Source organism: Pleurodeles waltl, chromosome 8 (genome assembly GCF_031143425.1).
Source record: "Pleurodeles waltl isolate 20211129_DDA chromosome 8, aPleWal1.hap1.20221129, whole genome shotgun sequence".
NCBI classification, from domain to species: domain Eukaryota; kingdom Metazoa; phylum Chordata; class Amphibia; order Caudata; family Salamandridae; genus Pleurodeles; species Pleurodeles waltl.
The window spans coordinates 686,163,219-686,175,784 of record NC_090447.1 but is presented as its reverse complement, the minus strand read 5'-3'; the positions used below and the strand labels follow the sequence as shown (position 1 = coordinate 686,175,784).

Below are 12,566 nucleotides of genomic sequence, written 5' to 3'. Positions count from 1 at the left end.
ACAATAATGTTCTTAGTGGTTTAGCCTGTCCACTAGTATCACAACTGTCCCCTGGTGAAGAAAATCAGGCCTACAGCCCTAGAAATATGCGGTCCTATACATTTGCCTTTTCTTTTAAAAGAAAAGTGAGCGCAGAGCTAACATGCATGTGCTCTGTCTAAAATGCATATTTGATTTATTAGGAAGCTGCTGGTAAAGTACACCCAGGTCTGTGAATCAAATGCTACTCATGGGCATGCAGCACTGATTGAGCCACCTACACGAGTAGCCCTGTAAATGTGTCTCAGACCTGCCACTGCACTGTCTGTGAGTGCAGTTTTGAACTGCCATTCCCACCTGGCAAGTGCACCCACCTGCCAGGCCTAAACTGTCCCTTTTACTACATGTAAGTCACCCCTAAGGTAGGCCCCAAGGCATCCCCGTGGGCAGGGTGAAGTGCATTTAAGAGGCAGGACATGTACTGGTGTGGTTTACTTGTCCTGACATCAAAATACTGCTAAATTTGGTTTTCGCTATTGGAAGGACTTTCTCTCCATTACGGTAACATAGGGATTGTCTTGAAATATCTTTTAAGTGTAATTTCCCATTGGGAGCAGATAAAGATATGGGTGTTTGGGGTCTCTGAACTCACAATTTAAAAATACTTTTGGGGAGGAGGATTTTTGAATTGCAAAAGTGGGCATTTTCATGCTTAACCCTCCTGTGCCTCTGCCTGTCTGTGGAATACACATCTGGGTCAGGATGACGGTTGGGTTGTTTGTGAATTCACTTCAGACAGCCACACAAAAGGAACTGAGGTGTGCCCTTCATATCCCGATGGGTCTTCCTGAGCTAGAGTGGTGAGAGGAGCTGACACACCTGAATAAGGCTTTTTATTTTGCGTTTACCATGAGTGAAACTCACTCATAGAAGAAGAAAAAAAAACACAGGTGGTTAAATGCGAAACATTCTTGTGGACTAAATGGGCAGAATTCACTTTGCTACACAGGGATCCGTGAGACAGCCGCATCTGTCATGAGCCTTAAAATGGCTGCTAGTAAAAATGGTGTGTATATGCAAAAGGTTTAAAAGGGCACTTCTGGAGTTGTATATTTTCATCTTGTTGCATGTCTTAGGACATCACCATCACATGTGTCCATCCGTTCGCTCCTCTTTAATTTACTTATTCTTTTTAATCTGTAGGGCTTACAGATGGAGCCAAGCTTGAAACGCTGCTGCAAACCAGGATGTGATGCATCTCCCAAGGACTATATCATTCAGCTGCAAAACAAGCTAATCTTGGATATCCGACATCACATCAAAAAGTATTACAATGTACGTATCGCCATAGCGAACAGCGCTCTTGTGATGGTTTAAAAAATTTTGTGTTTATTATAATGGTCCATAATTGAAAAATTCCCCGTTTTTTTTTTTGGGTGTCTTGAAACCTTTTCAGTTTGCTGCTGTTCTATGTGAATACTTAGTTTATCTAATAGAGACTTCTAGTTGCAGATTCCTTGCATATGAATTGCCCCCAGGTGTCCCCTTGATCCGAAGAATTTTCTGAGCAGTACCCCTGCGTGCCGTTAGGTGATGCTGATCGACTCCATATCCATTGTGTGCATCATCCTCACCAGAAATGACTTTGGGGGTCCTATATAGGCACCAGACTGGAGCACTGATGTTCTTGTTTTTTTCTACGCCAGCTAGCACTGATTTGAAGAGAGCTACCCCTCAGTCACTTTTTGAACTGGCCTTTATTCGAATATTTTTGGAGTTTATTACTCCTGGTGCATTGAGGATGTCATCAGGGAAGGCTGGGTTTAAGCTCTGCGGGTCATGTCATCGGGCAGTGTCGGTGACAGATCCACACCTCGTGTGTCTCTGGTGCCTGGAGTGCGAACATGACCCCAAATCGTGCTCTGAGTGTCAGGCCATGCATCCGGAGGCTTTGAGAGAGCAGTCCCTGAAGCTGATGGTGGCCCGACTCTCGACTCTACATAAGTTGAGGTCCCAGTCAAGAGGAAAGTCCCATGAGCAGTTGCCGAGACCTCCATCGTTGTCATCCCACTCCAAGTCCTGAGGACCATCATGTACATCGGGCACAATAACAAGAGAAAGAAGTCTAAGCATTCTTTGACTTCTCCTCTGTTGGCCGACAAGACAAGGGAGTGTCAGCATCTTGGTTCTCGTCTGAGGAGGGGGGCGACCCAAGCCTTGCCTCCTATGTCAGATCCTGAGCCCTCTACTTATAAGCTATGTTATTGTGAGGAATCGGAGGGGGTTGCTGGACCCTTTAGAATACCAGCTCCAAGACCTTATGAACTGGCATACATACTTGGGTGAGGCCAGTGGACTTCATACTTCTCTAGTTACTGGTATACTTTCTCCACCTAACATGGCTGCAGAGGAGGGGGGCTTCTACTCAATGGTAGTGAGAAGAGCAGCCTGAGGTCTTGGACCTTGACTTGCCTTCAGTGGCAGTCAGGACTAATCTCCTGACAGGTGCCTGGGGTTTCCTCCTCTGAACCCATGCTCCCCTTCAATGAAACCCTTAAGGATGTCCTACTGGATACCTGATGCAAACCCAGCACAGGGGCTCCTGTGAACATGGCAGTTGTCCTCCGCCATCACCCAAGCTATCTGATGCAACACCCCTCCCTGAAAACTTGGTCATCCAAGCTTCCACTTGCCAGTGTGTGTTCCTTTCTGCAACCCTGAATAGGGAATCCAAAAGGTTAGATAACCTTGGGAAGACTATTTTCTTCCTCCAGCCTAGCATTGCGGTCTGTGAACACTGCCTTTTGGGCCGTTATTGCCACATGCAGTGAGATACACTTGTACAACTGCTTCCACAGGTCCCAGAGGAGACCCATGCTGTACTCTGGCAGTTGCCAATAAGAGAAACACAGCAAAGTTCACTATCCGTTGTGGACTGGACACGACTGACTCTCACTGGGTAGAGGGGTTTAGTCGACAGTGACCCTGAGGTACAAAGCCTGGTTGAGGGCATTTGGCTTTTTGAGGGATGTCCAGGCTACATTGATGGACGTGCCCTTTGATGCCACCCATCTGATAGAGACAACTAGCTACAGATTCCTTATCTTAGAATTCTCCCCAGGCGTCAGACTGGATCTGGAAACTTTTCCTCAGCAGTACCTCTGCGTGTCGGTAGAGAGCATCATGCGACTCTGCAGCAATGTCATCCCCGATCATGACGTCGGCAGAGTCCATATATTCCCTCCTCCAACGCGCTGACGTCAGTTTCTTTTTTTCCGCACAGCAACACGGATCTGGTGTAGCAGTACCTCTGGCCATTTTGGCCTTTTTTCCCAAATTTTTTCTGGTGTTTTTTCTTGAAATCAGTGTATAAGCCTTCTGTGTTTAAACCCCGTGGATCCTGTACGGGACAAATGTTGGTCACGGACCCCCATTCGGTGTGTTTGTGGTGTCTGGGTTCTCATCATGATGCAGACGCCTGCCATCGTCTGAAGCCCATATTCTTGAGAGAGCATTGTACGAAGCCTCTGGTGGGGCAGACGGACAAATCATCTTCCCGGCGGCATCAGAGTCCATCTTCTTACTCGTGGTCCCGGGAGCGTTCCAGAAGTTGTTCACATATGGTTCCATCGACATCTCCAAGTAAGATTTCCCAGATGCCATCACGCCCTTTGCTGTCACCGCCCTCGCGCTCTCCTCCAGTTGAGTCCGCACTCAAGTCCAGTCCTTCTCTTATGCCGTAACCTGGCGCCGGGGCGACCCTGGACTAAAAGCGGGACTACTACACGTCCCTGCATTCCATCTTTGGGTCAACCCGTCCCTCTGAAGCGACTTTGGGCCCTAAGGAGGTGACATGTGCTCTGACGGGGTCTTCGCTGGCGGTTAAGACCTTGGTGCCTTCATCCTCTCGACTCCGGAGTCAGATCGGTGCTGGTGCACGGCCTCTTGCGACCTCCATCTCCTCAGCCTGATCCTATTGCCTCGACACCCCTCACGGCGCCGTTGGCCCATTCGACTCCGCTCAACACTCCCATTCTGATTTCCCTGGAGTCGGACAACTCCGCTTCTGAGGAAGCTCTCCTCACTCGATGTCGGTCGACATCGTCCCCGACACCGAGAACGGCGTCGTTCGGAATGGATGCAGTTGCTGGACTGGATCCACCTTCTGAGCCTTCCGCACATCCTCAGGCTTCCTTTGTGGGTCCCCTTCTGGGTTCATCCTCTGAATGGATGCTTGACTTGGCCTCTGCAAGTGGCCTGGACTCCTCAACAGCGTCCAGCCTACTCTTATCACCTGGATTGGCAACAGAAGCCAGTACTGCCTTCGCAGACATGTTCAGGCGGGTGGCGGCCGTTTTTGCAACTGCAGCTTCCAATGGTGCAGTTATCTACGGACCCATTATTGGATTTTCATCAGGATCAGTGTTCCACTGAACCCCTTCTGCCTTATTGCGAGGCTCTTTACAACGTCCTTCTCTGTGTCTGGAACCAGCCTATCTCTGGTTCTTCTGTGGACCGTTCTATATCCCACAGGCACCGGCCGGCACAGGAGGATCCCTTATGCCTTCGCCACCACCCTACTCCTTGGAGTTTCATGGTACAAACTGCTTTGGACATTCCTGACGTGGTGCAGATTCTTTCTGCCACGCTAAACCGGCAGCCCAGACAGCTGGACTTTGCTGGCAGGCGCATGTTCGCTTCCTCTAGTGCATCCCTACACGCCTCTAACACCTCCTGTGTGTTGGCTCGCTTCTCACATGCTGTGTGGGGCTCCTTGGAGCATTTGTCATCTCTCCCTGAGGATGCTTGTTAGGCCTTTGATCAGAGATGGTCAGCAGGCTGCTCGGATCACGGTTTGCACTGGCATGTATACTACCGATTCCCTGGGTTGGCTTATGGCAGTGTCTATTGCCATACGTTGCAGGGCTTCGTTGTTGCCGCCTTATTTTTCTGCTCCTGTGCAGGATGCACTCCTTGGTATGCAATTTGATGGAAAATCTCTTTTTGGTGCACATGCAGATTGTCTTGTGCTGTTTTCGGGATTCCCATGGTGGGGACTGATGTACTGTTCTCTTCTGGATCCACTCGTCTACTCCATTGAAAGTCTTCTTGATTTGCCAAGTTGCTACCAGGTGTGGGTTCTGTTTTGTGCCCCCCTTTCCTGTTACATGTTACTTGCACTTATTGCAGTCCTCTGGTTCGCTCCAGAGTATACTCCTATTCTTAGTTGATGCTTCAATCCATGTTGGGTTTTTTGCACTTGTACTGATGGTGCTCTGTGCTATTTTAAGGATTATTGGACTAGAAGTTCAGACCTTGTGCTCTGCATGCTTTTGGTGTGCGTTCGCACCCCACCCTTTCAAAATTGTTTACATTTCAACAGTGTATCGCCATGTAGGGCAGCAGCTCTACTTCTGAGGCATGGCCATGAGCACTAATTATCATTTGACCATCCCCATTGGTGGGTCACCTCTGCCACCTCTTGGTCTTTTTATACCACGTATTGTGGTTCTCTTTTTGTTGTGATTTCCGACAACATTGCTGCTTCCTTATTTTCCCCTAGGCGGATTGCCTATCGTCCCTGTTGGTTAGAGATTGGGTTTGACATTTGCTCTTTTGAGCTTTTTGGTGTAAGCTATTTGCCAAATTTTCCTCCTTCTTCTTAACAAGTAAGGGTAGGTTTTTGTACTCCTTCGGAAACGACGTCTTTCCCAACTTGTTTTAGGATTCCTGCCATTGGCGCTACCTTCCTACTCTTCTGCGGAAGGAAATTTCCTCATTTTTTCTTAAGGTTCTATGTTACACCTTGTCTTTCTATGCTTGCAGGCCCATATTGATGTCTTTTGCAGGTCCCCCTGTCCAGGGGGGGTGTGGGTAGTCCCTTATCCCATGTTTCTTTTTTCACTAAAAACAAAAAGAAGAAAAAAAACATAACATAATATATAAATCAAAAATAAATAAATAAAAACTAAAAATATTTCCCTTAGAATTAAGGGAACAGTACTATCCACTGGAAGGTTACCCTTCCTCATTTCCACTGGTTCCCTTTAGGTTCACACCTGACTATTTCACCCTATCGTGTTCCCTGCGGGCTTGAAGTTCCACTGTAGTGTTTACTTTCGGTCTTTCTTTCACGCAGGATATTGTGTGTTCTATTGCAGTTATTTCATATGTTCTTGTCGCGCCATGCTTTACCGTTTCCTCTCATTCCAGCGGGAGCGGTATAGTATTGGTTTCAACCATGGGTTGTGCCTGCTTTCCTACAGCTTTCTTAGTGTACTTCCTCCTTTCAATCATTATCCACTGTGATCGCAGAGATGTGTGCTATCTCTATATCACCGTTGTTGGTATTCCCAACCATTGTCACTGGTTGTTTAGATGTTTTCAGGTCGGTTGGCTCCACTCTTTTTTGTGCACACTTTCGGGGGTTGTTCCCTCCACATGTCTCTTGCCTGCCCGTTCACCTGTTTACAGACACTGAGTCCTACAGTTCCTTTCCAGGCCTTACATATTTTATGGCCTAGGGTGGTACTGTCTTTCTTCTGTGCCCTAGGTGTTTTTCTTTTAGACCTCCCGTATTTCTCAGACCGACAAACGTCTCATCCTCCGGTTAGTCTTACCCTCCAAATTTTTATGTGCCCTCATGGCCACGGTCATACTTCCTCGCTCTTAGTGGTGAGGCTCTATGCTGAGTCTGTTGCTATGACGTGTCTTAATTTTCTTTGCTGTCCTGGTCTTCCTCTCTGGTTGCCTTGGCTGGTCCGATTCCTCTTCCAATGGTTACATTGCTTTGCTTTATTCTTCAGTTCTGTGCTTCTGTGCTGCACAGTTCTGTCGGCCTCTTTTTGAGCGGATGATTTTTTTCGCCTTCATTTCAACTGCATTTCTTGCTTCTTCTTGGCTGTTTGACATGGGTCCCTTCATCCCCTTTGTTTCTTTTCTCAAAGTCATTCTTTGTATTGTATACGCACGGGGACATCAGGTTCTTTTACCCTATGGTTTTCCATTTCCACTTCAAGTGTTTTGTCTTTAGCCCTTCTATAAAGCCCTGCGTTGTTTCTGTATATGTAAGTTCTGCACTTTGTGTTGGCCCTTTTTGGTCCCTTCGACTTTTTTAACCTATTGGGTTCTGGAGTTATTTTTCCCTGGTTCTTCTGGGGCAGCCATTTCTGCTTGGCTTGTACACTTTTCACTGTCTAGCTCTTCAGGTCCATTGGACATGGTACTCTTTCTAATATGCAGCTGTTATCTGTAGCTGTGACTGCCCCATTTGTCATGGCCGCTGCCATGCCACGTTCCCTATGGAAACTTTTCCTTTCCAGTCCTGACTTCACATATCCTGTATTGATGTGTCGGTCATTTTGCCCTGTGGGTAACTTATGTTTTGTTCTCGCCCTGTCTGTCATGTACCTGGTTATTTCCTCTTTGTTGCTGCTTGTTCTGTGCAAGACTGGTGAGATCCGTTTGCATCCCTCCTGGATTAGAATTGCTTGGGTATCTAATTCTCGGATAAGGAATCTGCAGCTGGTTGTCTCTATCAGATAAACAAGTTACGTACCTTTGGTAACGCCTTATCTGGTAGAGACAAAGACTAGCGTTTGACTTGCAGAACGCTTGTCTTCATATTCCTGTTCTGCCCACAGACGTTACTTGTGGTTCATGGTAGGCCACAAGCAATTTCACTTCACTGTGCTCCCCTTTGGCCTTACCCGCGCCACTCGGGTGTTCACCAAGGTGATGGCGGTGGTCGCAGCTTATCTGGGCAGATGAGGTTGTTTCAGTCTTCCCCTACCTTGATAACTGAATGTTGAAGGCAGGCTCACCCTAGGCTGTCATTTCCCACCTCCAGACTACGGTGGACTTTCTGCATTTGCTGGGGTTTACAGTGTAGGAAGCTTGCCTGATGTGTGATGAGCACCTATGGTATTATCACCTTCTACCAGGTCCAGGTATCCCATATTAGTGAGGTGAAGACTGTTTCTAGGAAGCCAGGGCTCTCTAGAGGTAGCTGTGGATGAGCAGCCAGGACGTATCTAGGAGACATGCAAAGCTTATGCAATACCACTACAGTCACATCACTGAAAACATGAAAGAACCACAGTGTTACAAAAATAAAGGTACTTTATTATAGTGACACAAATAGTAAAATACTGTATAGGCAGTACTCCACTAGGAGGTGAATAAACACACTATTGTGTACACATTAGAATTCATAGGAAGCAATAGGAAATAGAGAAACAATGAGCAAATAGTGAAGGCCCGAAGGGGAGACTAAACCATATACTAAGTAAGTGGAATGTGTTGGAGGCTGGCCCTCTATGTAGTGTACAAAAACCAAGTACACTGTGCAGAGGGTCTGAACAACCACATAGTAGTTTTCAGGGGTAAACATCAGACCACCTAATGCTCTAAATTTTAAGGTAGCTGGTTAAGCAGTCAGGCTAATCCAGGAGATGTGCTAAGTATTTGCTGTACTCACAAATCCAACCATGCACCACACACACTCAATGAATAACTCGAGACCAGAATTTATAAAAATAATTCAGGCTTTTATATAATTTTTACGACAAATCTTTTGGACAGGTTAAGTACTTTTCTTGTTATGACTTTTTACAGTTTTAGCAAAGTTAGTCTTCCTGTGCGTAATTACGCACCATTGGAATCAATAGGCAGTCACTTTTAAAAATGGATTAAAAATTGTACGGTTGAGTTACCAGTCTCTTCTTTTGCAGGATGGTCACAGAGGTCGGTGGGCACCTTGTGCCAGCTGGAGAGCTTCAGGACAGCTCTGGTCCCGGCGGGAGCAGCGTTGGCAAAGTTCTTGGCACAGGGCCACCTGGATGGGCCACTTGGAAAAGGAGCTGGTTTGCAAATTCAAAGTGGTGCCTGGGGATCCCATTTGGCTGTCGAGGTCACAAGGGGTTGGGGACCCGGGGCACACAGCAGAACCTGCGATGCAAGGCCCAGGGTGGCCAGGTGCAGGGCGTTTTGGAGGTCTTGGATGCTGTGCGCAACGGAGTCCATTGGAGCTGGAGGTAAGTCTCTTTGGAGAACACTTGAAGGACAACGGGGGCACTCTGGTCGGAGGTCGACCTTTGTCAGCTCTAGGGGAGATGGTTTTCTCCTGGTCTGACGTGAGCTGACCAGGACCCAGGGTATTGCTCTATCTTAGCCACTGAGTGGCCGCAGCGCCATTAAACTTGATACAGTTGGGGGGCACTCCCGTACTGTCTGTGTGTTGTTGGGTCCAGCTTTGACTTCCGGAGATATTGGCAATTCAGTGAAGTGTTCTTCACTTGTTTCTTGTTCTTTTGCAATTTACTTGCTTTTCTTGAATGGCGCCTCCACTCAGGAGGGGGATCTGGGGTGATCCTTGAAGCCTGGAGGTCCACTGGGTTTCTTGGGGTCGTTCCAGTGTTCAGCTCCTACGCTGCCGCGATTGTCAGGACTCTGGTGCAGCAAGCAGGGGTTTTGGTGCCTCCTCTGGTGCAGCAGGTCCTCAGTTCTCGTCCTGGTGGTTTCCCTGGTGCTGGTTTTCTTGTCTTCTTGGAATCCTTTTCGAATCTAAAATCTTGGTCTAGGGGAGCCCTCTAAATACTGAATTTATTGTACGTTTTTGGGGAACCTGGTAGTGTCCAATGGGGCACTTACCCTTGGGTGGCTACTTCCTGTGGGAAGGGTCACTTCCCCAAACCTCACTGGCTGTTTTTCTCCATTCCAAGATGGAGAAAACTGAATCAGAGGGTCCACTTCGCATGCCAGCCCTTGGGGATGGTGCATGCTCTGTGAGGCCGCCACTCCTACCCTTTGTCTGGTTTCCCACCTTTGCTCCCATCAAAAGTGGGGGTTTGCAAAGGGGGAAGCCCTCTGCTGCTAGCAGCAGGCCTGGGGGCTCGAGTTTCAGGGGCTGTAGTCCTTTGAAGCTCACCGCCAGGGTGTTGCACATTCCTGAGGGAGGGGGTGTTAGCTTCTCCACCCAGGAAGGATATAGTCTTACAAACCAGAGAGCCAGGGCTCTCCCCTGTCTGAAGTGGCAGCTAGATGGAACCAGCCAGCAACTCTGCCAGTTAGGGTTAGCTTTTGCAGGGGGAACCTCTAAGGAGGCCCCTGGGTACATTTGAGGTTAAATCCAACATTGGTATCAGTTTGGATTTAATATTCTGAGTTGTTTGATACCAAACATCCCAGAGTGCAGAGTGGCCATTTTGTAGCTGGGGAACTCGTGTTTGACCAGTGCCCAGTATATGCATTAAAATGGCTGCTCTGTTCACTCACTATGTACTAGGTTTATCAAGGACACAGTGGGGGCACATTGCTCATGCAGCTATGCCCTCACATATAGTATGGTGCACCCTGCCTTTGGGCTGAAAGGCCTGCTAGAGGGGTGACTTACCCATAGTATATGCAGTGTATGGTGGACAGGGCACACAAAGTGTACCATGTCGAATTTATCCTTTTAGGGTTGCCACAGTACCTTCAGCTTGCAGTGGCGACGCTGGGTGCATCTGGGTGCAGGGCCCTTGGGGGTGGGACAATCAGTGCTGCTGCCCCCAGAGACCTACTCTTAATATCTCTTGCCCTGGGTACTGGGGTATCCATTTACTAGGGACTTACAGGGGTATTTAAGAGTATAACCAATTGTACCAAGCATCACTAAAGTTTTACGGAAAAGAGATCTGTCCCAGGGAACCTGTTTAGCGGGGGCCGTGGGCACTACCAACTTCTAGAACACATCAACATCGGCAAAAAGTGGGGGCTAACCATGCAAAAAGAGGCCTCCTCTCACAGAATGTGAAAGGCAGTCCTTCACCCAAGTAAGTGGAATCAGTAGAGGGGAGCCGGAGGAACTAGGGACCCCAAAAGGTAAGTACCAGGGTGCCCCCTAGAGACTGGGAGAGAAGAGGTAAGTACGTGGCTTTTCCCCAAACCCACAGGAGAACTTTGGAAAAGGACTGTGCCAAGATCCCGAGAAGACTGGGAGAAACCAAAAGTGGATCCTGAAGGAAGAGGACCTGCGAAAGAAGAGGACCAAGTCTAGTTCGAGTTGGAGTGCCCGGCTGTGGTAGGAGCCATTACCCACCCATATGTGGATGTAGGACCAGGTCGACGGTGGAAGTCTGCAGTGCAGCGCAGGAGCAGAGGAGGAGCTCCAGAAGTGATGCAAGTGATGTCCCACGTCAGTGGTTGTGATGCAGTCAGTTAGTGGTGCTGGAAAAGCACCAACAAGAAGGTTCTGCAAGGCCAAAGAGGACCAGCAAGGCCCAGGGGGTTTGACTCAAAGAAGGGAGTCCAAGGTGACCCTCAGCAGCTGGGAGAGTCACAAGAAGAGGAGGCAATCCGCACAGGAGTCGCAGTGAGGCCCACTCAGCAGACCTGGAGATGAGTCCCACGTCGCCGGAGCAGCAGGCAGGAGACTGTGCTTTGCAGGGAAGAGTTCTGGAGGCCGGGGCTACACGGAGCCTGAAGATCCCTTGGAGGAGGAACAAACAAGCCTTGGTAGCAGCAAGAATCACCGTGCTCAGGGGCACTGTCCTGCAAGGATAGGCAAAGGCTTACAGTCTCCCAAGTTGGATAGTTGGTAGAGAGGACCAAGGGGACCACTCCAGACCACCACCTGTGATGCAGGATCCACGCAGTTCCAGAGGAGAGAAGATCCACGCAGCCGGTCGTCGTTGCAGTTGTTGCCTGCGGATGCAGGGGAGTGACTCCTTCACTCCAAGGGAGATATCTTCTTACTTCTTGTGCAGGCTGAAGACTCTTCGCCCTCAGAAGATGCACAGCCAGGGAAATGTTGCAGTTGCTGGAAGGAGCCAGAGAAACAATGTTGCAGAGCGACGTTGTCGCTGGAGTTGCAGATTGTCAGTTCCTGGAGGGTCCAGTTGCAGTCCTGGTGGCCAGAAGATGAAGTAAACAATGCAGAGGAGTCCTGCTGGAATCTTGCACATCAAATCTGAAGACCGATCTGCAGGGAGACCCTAAATAGCCCAGGAATTGGGATTGGTCACCTAGCAGGGTCACCAACTATCAGGAGGGAAGGTATGACATCACCTGCCTGACGTGGCCACTCACATGCTTCCAGGGGCCTGTGCCCACCTTGAATTCAAGATGGCAGAATCAAGTGGCCACCAGGAGCAACTCTGGGCACCACCTCTGGGGTGATGATGGACAGGGGAATGGTCACTCCCCTTTCTACTGTCCAGTTTCTCGCCAGAGCAGGGATCGGGAGTCCTTGGACTGGTGCCAACCGGTTTATGCAAGGAGGGAACCAAATGTGCCTTTCAAAGCGTACCGGTGGCTTGGGGAGTCTACTCCTCCTAAGCCATGTAACACCGATTTCCAAAGGGAGAGGGTGTTGCCTCCCTCTACCAAAGGAAATCCTTTGTTCTGCCTTCCTCTGCTTGAGATGGTCAAGCAGTAGAAGGTCAGAAACCTGTCTGCAGGGTGGAGGCAGCACAGGCTGCCGAGAAAACTCCAGACGACCAGTAGGAGCAATGCTGGTGGTCCCCTAAGGAGCCCCCAGAGTCATGGAATCATACAACCAGTACTGGCAACAGTATTGAGGTATGATTCCGACCTGTTTGATACCA

At 48.8% G+C, this 12,566-nt stretch overlaps 1 protein-coding gene across 1 annotated transcript in view; it reads left to right on the top strand.

Annotated features, from left to right (window-relative positions):
• The window catches only part of POLA1 (DNA polymerase alpha 1, catalytic subunit), a 1,729,782-nt gene that overhangs the window by 1,171,293 nt on the left and 545,923 nt on the right, over nt 1-12,566 (top strand). Inside the window, exon 34 of the mRNA XM_069204808.1 lies at nt 1,183-1,314. Coding sequence (XP_069060909.1) covers nt 1,183-1,314 — 132 coding nt within the window. The remainder of the gene's footprint in view (nt 1-1,182; nt 1,315-12,566) is intronic.